This window comes from Pseudophryne corroboree, chromosome 7, assembly GCF_028390025.1.
Source record: "Pseudophryne corroboree isolate aPseCor3 chromosome 7, aPseCor3.hap2, whole genome shotgun sequence".
Taxonomy (NCBI): domain Eukaryota; kingdom Metazoa; phylum Chordata; class Amphibia; order Anura; family Myobatrachidae; genus Pseudophryne; species Pseudophryne corroboree.
The window spans coordinates 346,835,484-346,854,114 of record NC_086450.1 but is presented as its reverse complement, the minus strand read 5'-3'; the positions used below and the strand labels follow the sequence as shown (position 1 = coordinate 346,854,114).

Below are 18,631 nucleotides of genomic sequence, written 5' to 3'. Positions count from 1 at the left end.
CTCCCTGGCTTTCTCCTCCGGAAGAAACACCTTTTTCTGAACCGTGTCCAGAATCATTCCCAGGAACAGCAGACGTGTCGTCGGGTTCAATTGAGATTTTGGAAAATTCAGAATCCACCCGTGCTGTTGCAGCACTACTTGGGTTAGTGCTACTACGTCTTCCAGCTGTTCTCTGGACCTTGCCCTTATCAGGAGATCGTCCAAGTAAGGGATAATTAATACGCCTTTTCTTCGCAGAAGAAACATCATCTCGGCCATTACCTTGGTAAAGACCCGAGGTGCCGTGGACAATCCAAACGGCAGCGTCTGAAACTGATAATGACAATTTTGCACCACGAACCTGAGGTACCCTTGGTGTGAAGGGCAAATTGGGACATGCAGGCAAGCATCCTTGATGTCCAGGGACACCATAAAGTCCCCTTCTTCCAGATTCGCTATCACTGCTCTGAGTGATTCCATCTTGAACTTGAATTTTTGTATGTACAGGTTCAAAGATTTCAGATTAGAATAGGTCTTACCGAGCCGTCCGGCTTCGGTACCACAAATAGCGTGGAGTAATACCCCTTTCCCTGTTGTAGGAGGGGTACCTTGACTATCACCTGCTGAGAAAACAGCTTGTGAATGGCTTCCAATACCGTCGCCCTGTCTGAGGGAGACGTTGGCAAAGCAGACTTTAGGAACCGGCGAGGGGGAGATGTCTCGAATTCCAACCTGTAACCCTGAGATACTACCTGCAGGATCCAGGGGTCCACCTGTGAGCAAGCCCACTGCGCGCTGAAATTCTTGAGTCGACCCCCCACCGCTCCCGAGTCCGCTTGTAAAGCCCCAGCGTCATGCTGAGGGCTTTGCAGAACCCGGGGAGGGCTTCTGTTCCTGGGAAGGAGCTGCTTGCTGCCCTCTCTTACCCTTTCCTCTGCCTCGGGGCAGATATGACTGTCCTTTTGCCCGCTTGTTCTTATAGGACCGAAAGGACTGCGGCTGAAAAGACGGTGTCTTTTTCTGTTGGGAGGGGGTCTGAGGTAAAAAGGTGGATTTCCCGGCAGTTGCCGTGGCCACCAGATCCGATAGACCCACGCCAAATAATTCCTCCCCTTTATACGGCAATACTTCCATATGCCGTTTGGAATCCGCATCACCAGACCACTGTCGCGTCCATAAACTTCTTCTGGCAGATATGGACATCGCACTTACTCTCGATGCCAGAGTGCAAATATCCCTCTGAGCATCTCGCATATAAAGAAAAGCATCCTTTAATTGCTCTAAAGTCAATAAAATACTGTCCCTATCCAGGGTATCAATATTTTCAGTCAGGGAATCCGACCAGACCACCCCAGCACTGCACATCCAGGCTGAGGCGATGGCTGGTCGCAGTATAACACCAGTATGTGTGTATATACTTTTTAGGGTAGTTTCCAGCCTCCTATCAGCTGGATCCTTGAGGGCGGCCGTATCAGGAGACGGTAACGCCACTTGTTTTGATAAGCGTGCGAGCGCCTTATCCACCCTAGGGGGTGTTTCCCAGCGCGCCCTAACCTCTGGCGGGAAAGGGTATAATGCCAATAACTTTTTTGAAATTAGCACTTTTCTATCTGGGTTAACCCACGCTTCATCACATACATCATTCAATTCCTCTGATTCAGGAAAAACTACAGGTAGTTTTTTCACACCCCACATAATACCCCTTTTTGTGGTACTTGCAGTATCAGAGATATGTAAAGCCTCCTTCATTGCCGTGATCATATAACGTGTGGCCCTACTGGAAAATACGTTTGTTTCTTCACCGTCGACACTAGATTCAGTGTCCGTGTCCGGGTCTGTGTCGACCGACTGAGGTAAAGGGCGTTTTACAGCCCCTGACGGTGTCTGAGACGCCTGGGCAGGTACTAACTGGTTTGCCGGCCGTCTCATGTCGTCAACTGATTTTTGTAATGTGCTGACATTATCACGTAATTCCATAAACAAAGCCATCCATTCCGGTGTCGACTCCCTGGGGGGTGACATCACCATTACCGGCAATTGCTCTGCCTCCACACCAACATCGTCCTCATACATGTCGACACACACGTACCGACACACAGGGAATGCTCTATTGAAGACAGGACCCCACTAGCCCTTTGGGGAGACAGAGGGAGAGTTTGCCAGCACACACCCAAGCGCTATAATATATATGGGAACAACCCTATATAAAAGTGTTGTATCTTTATAGCAGCTTAAATATAGTAATATCGCCAAAAAGTGCCCCCCCTCTCTGTTTTACCCTGTTTCTGTAGTGCAGTGCAGGGGAGAGTCCTGGGAGCCTTCCTCACAGCGGAGCTGAGCAGGAAAATGGCGCTGTGTGCTGAGGAGAATAAGCCCCGCCCCCTATTTCGGCGGGCTCTTCTCCCGGAGTTTGTGAGATCTGGCAGGGGTTAAATACATCCATATAGCCTCAAGGGCTATATGTGATGTATTTTTAGCCATAAGAAAGGTATTATACATTGCTGCCCAGGGCGCCCCCCCCCAGCGCCCTGCACCCTCAGTGACCGCTGTGTGAAGTGTGCTGACAACAATGGCGCACAGCTGCAGTGCTGTGCGCTACCTCATGAAGACTAAAAAGTCTTCTGCCGCCTGTTTCTGGACCTCTTCAATCTTCGGCATCTGCAAGGGGGGTCGGCGGCGCGGCTCCGGGACCGGACTCCATGGCTGGGCCTGTGTTCGATCCCTCTGGAGCTAATGGTGTCCAGTAGCCTAAGAAGCCAATCCATCCTGCACGCAGGTGAGTTCACTTCTCTCCCCTAAGTCCCTCGATGCAGTGAGCCTGTTGCCAGCAGGACTCACTGAAAATAAAAAAACCTAATAACTTTTTCTAAGCAGCTCTTTAGGAGAGCCACCTAGATTGCACCCTGCTCGGACGGGCACAAAAACCTAACTGAGGCTTGGAGGAGGGTCATAGGGGGAGGAGCCAGTGCACACCACCTGATCCTAAAGCTTTATTTTTGTGCCCTGTCTCCTGCGGAGCCGCTAATCCCCATGGTCCTGACGGAGTCCCAGCATCCACTAGGACGTCCGAGAAAAAAAAAAAAAAAAAACCTCAAACTCAGGTCACAGAAGTACTCTGTATCAACTCCAGCCAGCGTAGTACATTAGTGTCAGCAACAGGGCAACAAGGCTACATTACTAGTTCTTACACAACAGTGTTTGACAGTTTGTTTGCTATTGCCAAGGATTACAACGCTGGAACGTATCAGGAAGTTAAAAACATGCTTGTTTGAAAAGCAAAGGGGATAATTATCCCATCTTGTGTGACTTACACCAGTCTCATATGACAGCTATATGGCAAATCTGAAAATAAGAGTGCTGAAAAGAAATTGATCTGCTAATATAAACTTCTAGGACCAGATCTAGTCAACCAGAAGAAATGACGAAAACCATCTTTAATGCGAAATGCATGTCTTAGACCCTGCCATTAATTTGTCCAGTCAGATTTACCAACCTTCCTGAAGGACATCTGATGTCAGGATCTGACACTGGTTGCCGTTTCGGAGCCCATACACTTTTGCATTAAGAGGTCTGTTATAGATGTGTCTTCATACATCCAGCCTCAATACGCCATGCAGCGCGGGATGCCTGGTGTGAGGGAGCCGCCAGGTCCCATGCAATTCTGCTAACGTTTGGAGTCTTTTTTTGCCAAGATTGCATCTTAGTCGCAACGTGATGCGACTAGGATGCACGATAAGACTGTGCTGGTTAATTTGATATATGACACTTGTATATTATGTGCGAGTCTATATACAGAGCAGAACTGAACTTATATTTGGAAAAAGCTGCTGCGGACACATTGTAGCACTTCATTTACAGATTCAGATACTCGGTCACACACAGCTATACAAGTGTCACATCAAATGAATCAGCAGTCTCCTTATTGCATCCTAGTTGCATTGCAAAGAAGCAAAACAGATGCCCGATGCTAGAAGACTCTCACGTGACCTGGTGTGCCAAGAGGGGCTGTTTGTATGACTGCAGCAATGATGTAGGAGGACATATCTGAAATGGCCTACCTGCCCGATAACAGTAGTGTGTAGGAGCACTTACAAAGTTGGGTCCTATAGACACTTCCAAGCCAATGACATGCTTACAAAGCAAGAAAGCTACATGAAGTCTGGACTACATCCAAATTTATGACATTTCTGTTCTACAGGGCGATTCAAAAGTCGCAGTACACCCTTTTGTTTCAAAAACTGTGCTGGAAATGGGAAAACTGAATACTCCAGTAGTGTATGGGTGAGGTGGGCTCTTTTAGGGTATGTACCGAATATGGGTACCATCTTTAAATCGGCCACCTTGAATCTAACTCAGTTTTTTCACATGTAACATGTCAAACAACATCAGAATTTGCTAAAAAGTTTATTGCTGCAAACAGATTTGAAATAGCAGTTATGGTTCAAAAGTTACAACGCTTTTTTTGTTGCAGGTAACTGAAGATGGCTTTGACAAAAGAGGAGAGAATTCAGGTCATTTTGATGTCTGGAGAACAAAGTTACCGTGTTATAGCTGCAGATTTTAACAACCGACACCCAGAAAGACCTCTAATTTCACATAACACTGTCAAGTGCCTAATTTCCAAATTCCAAGAAACTGGGACTGTGGTCATCCAAAAAGTACTACTGACGAGACAACCTCAACAATGGTTTTGGCATCCTTCGCGAAGAGCCCACAACGCCCACACATTAAATAACTGTCCTTTATGGAGACCAGTTCAGCCTGTAATTATAACAAAAAAAAGTGTTGCAGCAATACACTTTTCAGTAAATTCTGATGTTTGACATGTTACATGACCCCCTTTCCATTTGAAAAAAAATGACTTAGATGCAAGATGGCAGATTTCAAGATGGCACCCATGTTCAGTACATACCCTAAAAGATAGCCTACCTCACCCATACCTTACTGGCGCATTCAGTTTTCCTATTTCCAGCACAGTTTCTGAAACAAAAGGGTGTACTGCGACTTTTGACTCACCCTGTATTATAACAAAATCAGAAACTTCGTTTTAGTGACACTATATTCCAGAGATCTCCTGAACAGTCACGTACAGTACACAGTAAGCAATATATTACAGTGTGAACCCAAAGGGTTTTGGCAGAACAGTGCTTCAGGGAACAGAGAGCCAGACTACAATTAGTTTGTTAAAGACACCTTTTGCATAATGACATACTACACTAAACGTTATGACTGATGCCAAAAGGGTCAGATTACCAAGAATTGTAGTATTGAGGTAGTTCTTATAGGTAGAAAACACTGTACATGTATGGGCAAGTGACATGGACACTTCACCTGATCAAGAAAAACAAGTTGTTGACAATCCAGGCTCTTGCTGGACTGTACCAGTAGCTCCTGGGGGGCGGCTCTCTGCTCCAGACAGCAAAAACTCTGTGCACACTACCATATATTACACGATGTTGCGATTACGAACGGGTCACAATGACAGTCATCTGGTGTGTACCCTTGAATCGACCAAAGTAAGTATTTGATGATTTGGGTGGTCACTTCATCTCATCTGGGCGCGTGGCCTCTCTCGTATCCAAATGGTTTTATAAAACCTTTGAGATGAGCAAGTGGCTCTGCATTTACCAAGCTGTAAACAAAGCTAAGATGGGACTTACAGCCCATGTGGCTTGTTTACACCGATTAGCTCTAAACGTGCTTTTCATTCCCTAGTGTATTACACATTTTAATTAGTTTCAGTGGTGCCTCTCAAACCAATCCGTTCTCAGGTCTAGTGATTCATTTCTTCCCCTTGAAAGCAGATGGTGACCTAGTGATTGTTGATCCGCAGGCCTCACCTCAGCCAATCACACCGGTGCATTAAGAACTGCCTGGCAGCATGAAAAGCTTCACTCATGTTTAGTCTGCTGGGCAGAACTATATATTCTATAAACATTGAAACAGTCCCAATGGATATCAACTAATTCATATGGAATGGAAACAAAGCCATGCAAACCTCACTCCCTCTAGTCATCTGGCCAAGTAACTTCCCATTTATGCAAGCCCAAATGTGAATACCTCAGATGGGAGCAGGGTGGATTGGGCCAGTCCTGAGTAAACGAGAGCCAATCGCACTTATGCTCCTCTTAGTATGCCCAAATACAAAAACATTCCAATTTATGCTACCAAAAGGTTTTTTTCATGAGATTCAATAGGGCATATTCAATTGGGAGTGAATATTTAAATAGGAATTTGATACCTACCGGTAATTCCTTTTCTTGTAGTCCGTAGGGGATACTGGGATGGTCTTAGTACCATGGGGTATAAAATAGATGGGTCCTATTGGAGTCTTGGCAATTTAAATCTTTAGTGTGTGTGCTGGCTCCTCGTCTCTATGCCCCACCACCAGACTCAGTCTAGGAAACTGTGCCAGAGGAGACGGACATACATTGAGAGAGGAAATTAGTAGAGGAAAGTGGTGAGATTTCGAACCAGCACACAACAGGAAGATAGTAACATAACCATACTAGAAATTAGGGACAGCAACAGCTCATCCAACCCACAACAAGTAACAACATTTGCAGGAACAAAACCGAAGCACCGAAGTGGGCTCCCAGTATCCCCTACGGACTATGAGAAAAGGAATTACCGGTAGGTATCAAATTCCTATTTTCTCTAATGTCCTAGGGGATACTGGGATGGTCTTAGTACCATGGGGGAAGTCCCAAAGCTCCCAGACCAGGTGGGAGAGTGCAGAGACCCCTGCAAAACAGATTGCCCAAACCAAAGGTCATCAGTAGCCAAGGTGTCGAACTTGTAAAACTTAAACGTATCCGACCCTGACCAAGTGGCACAACTGTAAAGCAGAGACACCCCGGCCAGCCGCACAGGAAGACCCCACCGACCTAGTGGAATGGGCCCGAACAGGTAAAGCTGCCATTGAGTAAGCCTGATCCAACGCGCAATAGACTGCTTAGAAACAGGACAGTCAATCTTGTTGGCATCATACTGTACAATACAAAAAGCGAGTCAACTTCAGTGTCCGAGCAGACCGTTTGACACAGATCATAAAAGCCCGCGTGACATCCAAGGACTTTGGAGTAACAGCAGTGTCAACAACAACAACAACAACAACAACAACAACTGAAACTACCATCGGCTGACTGATATGAAAAGCAGACACCACCTTGGGCAGGAACTGATGACGAGTCCTAAACTCCGCTCTATCCTCATGGAACACCAGGTAGGGACTCTTACAGGACAAAGCCCCTAGCTCGACACACGTCTTGCCGAGGCCATAGCCAACAGCAAATATTATAACCAAATAGAGATCCCACGGTGCCGTGGGGGCCCACAAAGGGATGCTGAATATGAAAGACACCCTGCAGAAAGGTCTGCACTTATGGGAGGGCAGCCAACTGTTTTTGGAAAAATATAGACAGAACCGAAATCTGAAATTTAAGAGAGCCTAAATGTAGGCCCATGTCCATGCCTGACTGAAGATAAGGCAGGAAATGGCCCAGATCGAAATCCACAGCAGAAAACTGTTGACTTTCACACCAAGAGATATCTCTCTTCCATATACGATGCTAATGTTTCGACGTGATCCCTTTTCTGGCTTGGCTCATAGTCAAGATAACATTGGCCGGGATGCCCTTTCTGGCTAGAATCTCCCTTTCAAATGTAGCAGTGTTAAGTCTGAATAGATGAATTGCCCTTGCTGTAGAAGATCTTCTCGAAGTGGCAGAGGCCAAGCATCTTCGATTGACATGGACAGGAAGTCTGCATACCAGGCACTGCGCGGCCAATCCGGGGCAATGATAGTTACCCGAACTCCTTACCTTCTTATTCTTTTTAGAACTCTGGGAAGCAGAGGAATTAGGAGGTAAAAAAGGTACACCAACTGGCAAGACCATGGCGTCAGAGCATCCACAGCTACGGCTTGTGGATCCCTTGTCCTGGAACAATAACACAGGTGTTTCCTGTTGAGTCGATTAGCCATCATGTTGATTTGCGGAAATCGCCATCGCCGTGTTAGTTGTTGGAACACCTGCGGATGAAGGCCCCAATCCCCCAGGTGCAGGTCGTGCCTGCTAAGGAAGTCTGCTTCCCAGTTGTCTACTCCCAGGATGACGATGGCAGAGATGGCTTTGGCATTTTGTTCCGCCCAGAAGAATATCTAAGATACCTCTCTCATCGCAGCTCTGCTTTTTGTACCTCCTTGTCGGTTTATGTACACTACTACCGTTGCGTTGTCCAACTGTACTTGAATGGCTTGATTCTGAAGAAGAAGATATGAGGCCTGTAGAAGGGCATTGTAAATTGCCCTGAGTTCCAAGATGTTTATCGGAAGGACTGTTTCTTGACTTGACCACATTCCTTGGAACTGTGCCCCTTGGGTTACTGCTCCTTAACCACAGACGCAAGCCTCAGAGGTTAAGAGAATCCAAGTCTGAATTCTGAATGCTCGACCCTCCACCAGGTGAGAAGTCTGAAGCCACCACAGCAGGGAGATCCTGGCCTTGGGCGAGAAATGTATCATCCGATGCATCTGTAGATGTGAACTAGGCCCCCTGTCCAGCTGGAAGGGCCACACGTGGAATCTCCCATATTGGATTGCCTCGTAGGAGACTACCATTTTTCCCAGTAAACATATGCAAAAGATGCAGAGAGACCTTGTTCGGCTTCAGGAGGGACCGAACCATCATCTGGATTGTCCTTGCCTTGTCCATATGAAGGAAAATCCTCTGAGACACCGTTTCCAGGATCATACCCAGTAACTGAAGTCTCTGCGTCCGTTCCAGATGGGATTTTTGCAGATTGAGAACCCATAAGTGTGACGTGAGCAGGCGTGTTGGGAGGTTGATGCTTTCCCTCAACTGATCTCTGGACACAGCCTTGATCAGGAGATCGTTCAGATATGGAACGATGTTCACACCCTGCTTTTGAAGTAGCAGCATCATCTCTGCCATCACCTTTGTGAATACCCTCGGTGCCGTTGATAGGTCAAAAGGTAAAGCCTGAAATTCGTAATGACAGTCCTGCAGTGCCAACCATAAATACGCCTGATGAGGCGGCCAAATAGGGATGTGAAGGTACGCGTCTTTGATATCCAGGGAACTTCCTCCAGGCCAGAGACTACCGCTCTCAGAGATTCCATCTTGAATTTGAACACGCGTAAATACTGGTTCAGTGATTTGAGGTTTAGGATCGCTCTTACCGCACCGTCTGGTTTTGGTACTACAAACGGGTTGGAGTAATATTCCCTGTTCTGGAGTTGCGGCGGCACTGGAACAATGACCTGCATTTGTAACAGTTTTTGAATAGCTTCCTGTAGGGTTACTCTTGTTTCTTGTGAAACTAGTAAGCCTGACCTGAAGAATCTGTAGGTGGAATAGTTTGGAACTCTAACCTGTAACCCTGGGATATCATGTCCTTGAACCAGGAATCCTGGCAGGAATTTTCCCAGACTTGACTGAAGTATTTCTGGTGAGCACCCACCTGTAGATCCCAGAGCACGAGGCCAACCATCATGCGGAAGGCTTAGGAGGAGGCTGAACCTCAGCCGCTGGTCTACGAGGTTTACCTCTGTTACCTTTGGAGGTGTTGGAGGCAACCTAAATCTGGCAACCCGAAAGGACTGCAGATTGGATCCTGAGTAAGTTAGTCTAGCTGGCGGAGCCGCAAACAGTAAATAGGTGGACTTACTAGCAGTAGCCCGAGAAATTCATTTGTTCAGCTCTTCGCCAAACAGGGCCTCAACTGTAAACGGCAAGTTCTCAACTCCCTTTTAGGAGTCAGCATCTGCTGCCCACTGCCGTAGCCATAACCCTCTGCGTGCCAACACCGCTATCACGGTTTCAATGTTTTCAATTAAATTACCCGACAATTTGGCAATGGCTCGTGTAATCCAACCACAAGCTATAGTGGGTCTCAGAGCAACTCCCACTGCAGAATACAGTGACTTGAGAGTAGTCTCAAATTTACGATCAGCTGAATATTTTAGGGTGATATCACCAGGCACAGGTAGCACAGTTTTACGTGACAACCTGGAGACTGAAGTATCCACCACCAGTGGGTTTTCCAACACTTTCCCACCCTCAGGAGGAAAAGGAGAGGACGACAACATCTTAGGGATTTGAAACTTTTTATCAGGATTAACCCATGTCTCTTAAAGAGCATATTTAATTCCTTGGAAACAGGAAAGGAAGCCTCAGATTTTGGTTTTACCGAGAATAACATTTCCTCTGCAGTGTCTGCCTCTTTATCAGGAATATTTAGGACCTATCTAGAGTAAATGAGAGCTTCTATTCCTTAAGACACAGTACCATCCCCCACATCTACATCCACCTCCCCTTCCTCCAGATCTGAATTTCATGATCAGAATCAAGAGTGGAGTACTTGGGCTATTGTACGCTTTTGTGGACTAAGTAGAGGGGACTAAGACGCTAGTCTGTGGTCTGAATGTTTAGTTACTAAATCAGCCATAGACTTCTTTAAATCCTGCGTCTCCTGCTTGGCCAAAGCCAGCTCAGTGGAGAGGTTAGTAATCATCCCTTTAATGGAGTCCAGCCATGCTGGTTCTTGCAGACTGCTTCCCTGAGAAGGGACACTAAATTGTGTACACATCAATGATCCCTCTGGTGAAAGGGAAAACTTAGCGTTGCATAACTGACAGACTTTTGCCTGACATACTGTACAGTATAGCTAAACAGCGGACCAAGTACACAAGAAAAGGAATTAGTATGTGTGTATATATATATATATATATATATATATATGTAGCTCTGAGCTACTATAACCCTCTTGGTATCGGTAAGGTGCTGTGGAGGGTGCTGGGGGAGCAGCGCTTCACTGCAGCCAGCGTCTGAATGCAGTGTAAATAGCGCGTCTGATTCTGCTCTGACCTAAAGCCCCGCCCCTTCAATGCCGTGCGGTATTCCTGCTTTTTTATACTGGCATGTCTGTATAATATAGAACCCTGTATCTACACCAGCGCCAGTGTGGGATTTGATCTGAAACGCAGCCGTCCCCTTGTGGAGCCCTGCGTCTCTGTACCTTAATGCCACCAATGGAGCCGGCTCTGTACTCACTAGTCTTCAGCTCTGTTAGGGGTGGCGGCGTGCTGCGGGAATGTACGCTCACCGTCAGCGGTTTGCGAATAGTTCCTCCAGCAGCTATGTCATGTCAGTGGGGATCGGGACCATTAACGCTTTAAAAGGTTGGTACCCCATTCCCCCCCTAAGTCCCATGCTGCGGGCAGGCTGGTGCCATCCAGTCCTGCCTAAAAATAACAAACATAAAAATAAATGCAGAAAACTCTGTGACAGGATCCTTCGGGCACATTTTCTAAACTGAGTCTGGTGGAGGGGCATAGAGTGGAGGAGCCAGCACACACTCTAAAGATTTAAAGTGCCAAAGCTCCAATAGGACCCATCTATACACCATGGTACTAAGGCCATCCCAGTATCCCCTAGGACGTTAAGAGAAAAAAAATCTTGCACCGTGGATTTGGCGGTAAGGGACTTTGTGCGAGAATGGCCGTATTTTTAAAGTGGAATGAAACAGATGCCACTGATAGAACACCTGAATAATACAGCAAAAGATATTATGCCAGCGCTTTACAAAACCCGTAACTAACACCCCCCCCCCCCCCCCCCCACACCCCCTAATCTGCGAATAGTTACAATTTATATATAGAAATGGAAGGCAGCATTGCATAGGTATTATGAAAATGTATTACCGGTTAGAGTTTAAGGAATCATCTGAAAATCTAAGCTATGAGTTCCACTTAACCCTTCCCCTTAATTTTAGGAGGAATGTGATCACTGATTAAACATTGCTGAAACTCTTCAAAAAACATTTGTATATTGTTTACCATAAGGATTCGGAGTACTCAAGCACTTAAACAGTAACAGAAGAATACAATACATAATCCCAGCAATTATGCTGTTAGAAGTGTAATCTTCCCTTAAACTATAGATAAATGGCTGTAAAACACTGTCAGGACTGCTCTCAAGGACACGGATTAAAGCAATGTGTGATGGGTGGGTGCCAAGTAGTCACTGCTTTGAACTTTCGTCAACAGTTACACTATAGAGACGTGGAGTGGAAGCTCATCCTCTGCTCGATGATAATCAATAGAGGTTAGAATACATTAAAAGAAAGTATCCAGGAGATTTGTAATTTTCATCAATGATTGGCATGCACAGCGCTCAAGAACAATTCAGAAGGAGCATCTTAAATAGTCAGCTCTTTGTTTATTATTGTATCGCAATCTCATTGTCCTACCTAGAGTATGTATTTATTTGATTTTCTTCTGCGGTAATCACCATTTGTATTGGTTGTTTCCGTTAACATGTTATGGGGCAGACTCCGATCACTGTGATGTCCCTGCTGGAGCCTTGCGCACAGAAAGGTATTACTGTAAGTAGAACATTGTTTAGTAATTATTCCCAACACAAAAATAAGGGTTGTTTCTTCCCTGTAACATAAAGTGTCCTTACGTGGAAATAAAATGTTGCCTATACAGTAATACCAATAATGTACTAAACCAAAATTTGGGCTATATTTACGAAGCGGTGGCTTTGTGGGTAAAAATTTAAAAGGAGCACTAACATTAACTGGCATATTCAATTAGCAGTGGGGTCAACGGAATGTGTTCAAGCTATATGCGGTGAAACTTACATAATCCTTTGACGTGTGTGTTGCTGGCGCTGACTGCACACATGGACCAGGCTCAGAGTTCCGACAGGAACACCCCTCTCACACGCCTACACTCCTCCCATTCAGGAACTTACTTTCCGGTCACCCTCTCATCTGTGATCCCAGGGCTGTCTCCTGCAAGGTCTCTAGATACCAGGACACAGCAACAGAAAGTACACGGACAGTAGAAGTGCCTTCTTCTACAATCTCTTCATCCGGACAGTCCCTCTGCTCTCTCCTCAGCCGTCCACTGATTCACTTCATGACGACATGACAGCAGAAGCGAAAGGATACATGATTTTTCACTGTTTTTTGGGCACTGACTGAGGAGAAAGAGGTGCGGCATAGAAGATCTACACTGTCTAAATCAGGGATTCTCCAACTCGGTCCTCAGGAACCCACACAGTTCACATGTTCCAGGTCACCCAGCAGGAGCACAAGTGTACTTATTACTTACCGACACATTTTTAAAACATTCACAGGTGGAGCTAATTAATACACTTGTGATCTTTGAGGACACCTGGAAAACACTAACTGTTTGGGGTCCTGAGGACAGAGTTCATGATAGACAGTCATTAGGTCGACAGGGTCAAAAGGTCAATGTGACGATAGTAGACAAGTTTTTTTATTGCTTATTTTTGGGTGCCATTTTGTAGGTTTACCCATATCTAAGCACAATCTGTTGAAACATATCTTCGCTCATCACGCGTTGGGTAAGGTGGCTCGCTGCGTTCTACACAGGTTACTATTCCCAATTGTACAGTAGTCCATGTGGATAGTAAGCCAAGCAAAAGTTGGAACCCCCCCTTCCCTATAAAAAAAAAAAAAAACCACAACAAAACTTGTCGATCATTTGTGTATTGGCCATTGCCACATGGACAGTTTGTACTTGCGGACCTTAAGCACGGTCTACCAGATGAGAAAGAATAACTATGAAAAGAAGTTGCATACTGTATGTTTGGCCACATCTATTTTCGCTTTGAGAAACAGATTGCATACATAACTGTTATTGTTACATGTTATATCTGCCTCCCCTGCAGTGCACATGGTTTTGCCCAATTGCTAACAAAAATCCTGCTGCGATCAACTTGGAATTACCCCCATGGACTACACATATACAGAACTAAATTACCATAAAGCATACCTGACAAAGTCTTTGATGTTTCATTTCTGACTTAAGGGAGCATTACAAAAATCTAAAAGAAAACTTTTCCTATTAATAATTGTAAAAGATACTAGTTGGCTAACTTAAATAAATGCTCTTGCCTCCCACTTCTGCACTCTAACCATCTTGGCTGATTGGGTTGTGGGAGAAGAATCTAGTGCGCATACTATCTCCCTTTGTCAATGTGATAGGACCTCCCCATATTAAACAGACAACACCATGTCACATATACAGTAGCTACAAAGATTTCTTACAGACGGTGCGTCGTTCTGCATACTAGTGCAGAAAATACTTGAGGATAATAAGTGACATTTCATAATGGTATGCAGTCAATTTACCTACAATCAAAATCCCGATGGTCAAAATACAGACAGTTCACCGATTGTCAAAATATAGACAAGGTCAAAATACAGACATTAAAAATGTCGACAGGTATAAAAAAAAAAAAAAAAAGGCGACATGAGTTTTTCATATTTTACCATCCCAGTGGACATGGAGGGGGAATAGAACAGTGTGCCGAGCGCAGCGAGCCATGCGAGGGGACACGGTACACCTATACGTGTCCATGTTGACCTATGTCAACATACACACCCCAAAAAAAAAAAATGTAAAACCCAATGTCTAATTTTTTACATTTTAAATGTCAGTATTTTGACCGTGTCGACATTTTAAACATCTGTATTTTGACGTCCGTATTTTCATCTTGTTGGTATTTTGACCATCGGCATTTTGATTGTAGGCAAATCATACTGATCCCTTCATGACAAATCTCCAAATACAATGAACAGCAAAGGAGTACATAAGACTAAGACACTTACCAATGGTGAAAGGACTGCAACACCATGAAACTGAATGATAGATACTCTTTGCGGATCTGCCAGAGCAGGGTCGCTATGAATCACCTGGCCTTGCAACCTGGCAAATTGGGTTTTGCAAAAATCTTCATATGGTTCCATTGTTCTGAAACAAGACTGATAAATTCCTTGCCGTTACCATTTAATGCAATTAAAAGCCTAATTATTTTAGGACAACTTCAATTACGTGCGCTACAAAGTCAGGGACCAAAGTGATCAATACTCAACAACTGATTCACTGCCTAGTAAATTTTGTTTCTGGTAATAGATCAGAACATGGGGTGCACTCACCTAACATACGTAAACTTGCAAATCATGCCTTATACAGCACCGTTGAGGTTGGGGGCAGGTACAAATCACCCAGGATCGGGCTGCTGGAGGTACCATGGGGCTCCGCTAACACCCTGAGACACCCCCACCCCCAAGTTACCTGTGCGCTATCTTCTCTTTGATATTTTCAGGAAGATGGCGCCACACATAGCAGGCAGAGATTTGGCTATGGCAAAATGTTCAGAACTTTAGGCTTGGTTCCCAATTTAGGCTTAATATATCTGGTTTCTGGTTTTTACTGCATTAGGCTAGAAATGTCTATATGCCCGTAGCTTACAACCCAATTGTCCCCATTGACAACACAAGACAAATACCCTAGAGTCAAACGCTTAGAAGATGCAGATAGAAAACCCTCCATCACTATGACAAGATAATAACAGGTGAGTGTGTATTGTACTGGACCAATGACACTAAAAGCAAGATGTGCTCTAAAAATAGCGTTCAAAACAATAACAGATCTCTGTGTATTTATCTCTGCAGTAGATCCAATTACTTGGACTATAAATCACAAAAGTTCACATTTTACAATAAAACAAAGCACAAGATGATGGGACCCAACTAAATGTGTATTCTAGAGCAAATGTAAGTTGCTGATCAAATATAAATATACACTGCTCAAAAAAATAAAGGGAACACTAAAATAACACATCCTAGATCTGAATGAATGAAATATTCTTATTAAATACTTTGTTCTTTACATAGTTGAATGTGCTGACAACAAAATCACACACAAATTATCAATGGAAATCAAATTTATTAACCCATGGAGGTCTGGATTTGGAGTCACCCTCAAAATTAAAGTGGAAAAACACACTACAGGCTGATCCAACTTTGATGTAATGTCCTTAAAACAAGTCAAAATGAGGCTCAGTAGTGTGTGTGTGGCCTCCACGTGCCTGTATGACCTCCCTACAACCCACACAAGTGGCTTAGGTAGTGCAGCTCATCCAGGATGGCACATCAATGCGAGCTGTGGCAAGGTGGTTTGCTGTGTCTGTCAGCGTAGTGTCCAGAGCATAGAGGTGCTACCAGGAGACAGGCCAGTACATCAGGAGACGTGGAGGAGGCCGTAGGAGGACAACAACCCAGCAGCAGGACCGCTACCTCCGCCTTTGTGCAAGGAGGAACAGGAGGAGCACTGCCAGAGCCCTGCAAAATGACCTCCAGCAAGCCACAAATGTGCATGTGTCTACTCAAACGATCAGAAACAGACTCCATGAGGGTGGTATGAGGGCCCGACGCCCACAGGTGGGGGTTGTGCTTACAGCCCAACACCGTGCAGGACGTTTGGCATTTGCCCAAGAACACCAAGATTGGCAAATTCACCACTGGCACCCTGTGCTCTTCACACATGAAAGCAGGTTCTCACTGAGCACATGTGACAGACGTGACAGAGTCTGGAGACGCCAAGGAGAACGTTCTGCTGCCTGCAACATCCTCCAGCAAGACCGGTTTGCCAGTGGGTCAGTAGTGGTGTGGGGTGGCATTTCTTTGGGGGGCCGCACAGCCCTCCATGTGCTCACCAGAGGTAGCCTGACTGCCATTAGGTACCGAGATGAGATCCTCAGACCCCTTGTGAGACCATATGCTGGTGCGGTTGGCCCTGGGTTCCTCCTAATGCAAGACAATGCTAGACCTCATGTGGCTGGAGTGTGTTAGCAGTTCCTGCAAGACAAAGGCATTGATGCTATGGACTGGCCCGCCCGTTCCCCAGACCTGAATCCAATTGAGCACATCTGGGACATCATGTCTCGCTCCATCCACCAATGCCACGTTGCACCACAGACTGTCCAGGAGTTGGCGGATGCTTTAGTCCAGGTCTGGGAGGAGATCCCTCAGGAGAACATCCGCCACCTCATCAGGAGCATGCCCAGGCGTTGTAGAGAGGTCATACAGGCACGAGGAGGCCACAGACACTACTGAGCCTCATTTTGACTTGTTTTAAGGACATTACATCAAAGTTGGATCAGCCAGTAGTGTGTTTTTCCACTTTAATTTTGAGGGTGACTCCAAATCCAGACCTCCATGGGTTAATAAATTTGATTTCCATTGATAATGTGTGTGATTTTGTTGTCAGCACATTCAACTATGTAAAGAACAAAGTATTTAATAAGAATATTTCATTCAGATCTAGGATGTGTTATTTTAGTGTCCACTTTATTTTTTTGAGCAGAGTGTGTGTGTGTGTGTGTGTGTGTGTGTGTGTGTGTGTGTGTGTGTGTGTGTGTGTACACACACACACACACACACTAAATATAAAAGAAAAAAAAAGAAAAAAAAAACACCACATAGACATGTGAACACCTACCATAACACCGTACTATTAGCCCACCAATGTGACACAATACAAAACTATTATGGTTGGGTTGGGGATTGGTTGGTTCTTAGCCCACTTGATTCTAGCATCTACCAGAGCACCAGTGCGTTAGGTTATTGTTATTGGAAAGCCACAGACAGTGATCTATAGGGCACATAATGCCCTCACCCTAGCAGCACAGGACAGTGCAGGAGGGACACACACAGGTGGCAATAGTGATGCCAGTGACTAAAATAGCATCAGAAAGGAGGGTCTTGCTCCCAACAGCTTACACTCTAACACAATAATAAAAGGGGCATGGTCTTACAACTAACAAATGACAAAGACAGCATGAGTGGGCAAATTGGGCAGAGTGACTGCACACTGCAGAGCGTGAGACCATGAGCCCCATTGTGTGACAGAGCCAGCAACACCCGCTGCACAATATGACGCTATCCAGGATGAGAAGCAGAAGTCACCCGGTCCTCCCGTAACAACACAGCTGACACAGGGACGGGCATCAGCCGGGAACATACCTGACCCGCAGCTGCAGCTCTCACACTGGCATCTCCCCCGCCGGGGCTTCCGGCCGTTATTATGCCGGGGATAGGCGGCAGCTCAGTCCCTCTCCGACCTCCTCCCCGCCATATATGAGCTCCCTGGCGGCACACTGGCTTCGCCTGGCAACGGCCGTTGCGGGACCCGCCCCATTGGGAGGTGTAACAACAGGCTGACAGAGGGTCAGCGAGGAAGACCGCCCACTGCCTAGCACGGGAGACAGAAAGCCGCTTCCGGGAGTGGGCGGAGCCAGGCGGCACTGCTGCTGCTGGGTACTACCCATGTGTGCTACACAGCTACAGCAGCCACACACACACACAGAGCATGCAGTGCAGCAGGCAGGAGGTGACTGTGGTGATTTTGACTATGTAGTTAGTGCATATCGCTGTGTGTGTACACAGCCAGCGATAGCGATGCGTGTCCTCGCTGCTAAAAATAGACTGTGTAGGCAAGTCAATTTTGGCTAGGTAGCTGGAAAAGAAAAAGCATCCCCTTGCTTAAATGAGTTAGCCAAAATGGCCCATAGCCAAAATCACCTGCACACACGACAGATCCCTGCTTAAAATCTAAGCAATCTAGTCAGATTTTAAGCACGGAACTCTCCGTGCCGCCTTGCAAACTATGATTTTGCGCCCTCCCATAACTGAAAAAGAGACAACGCCGCCATAAAAAAGGGTGTTGTCTCACAAGGAAGGAGCCTTGCCACACAATAGTACTTCCAATTTAAATAGTGTCCCTTACAAACATTTTGCCACACAGTAG

The 18,631-nt window shown here is 45.7% G+C and overlaps 1 protein-coding gene across 5 annotated transcripts in view; it reads right to left on the bottom strand.

Annotated features, from left to right (window-relative positions):
• Positions 1-17,931, bottom strand: part of CCP110 (centriolar coiled-coil protein 110) — a 113,222-nt gene extending 95,291 nt beyond the window's left edge. Inside the window, exons 1-3 of one of the 5 annotated variants that reach the window (XM_063934410.1) lie at positions 14,650-14,739; positions 12,649-12,924; positions 12,253-12,385 (exon numbers count right to left, since the gene is read on the bottom strand). Coding sequence is in view for 1 of the 5 variants with exons in the window: in XM_063934409.1 (XP_063790479.1) it covers positions 14,650-14,787 (138 nt within the window). In the remaining 4 variants the exon portion in view is untranslated. Of the gene's footprint in view, positions 1-12,252; positions 12,386-12,648; positions 12,990-14,649; positions 14,803-17,847 lie in introns of those variants that run through there. The other 4 variants (XM_063934411.1, XM_063934412.1, XM_063934409.1 and 1 more) reach the window with 4 other exon arrangements.
• Between the last annotated feature and the right edge of the window lie 700 nt (positions 17,932-18,631).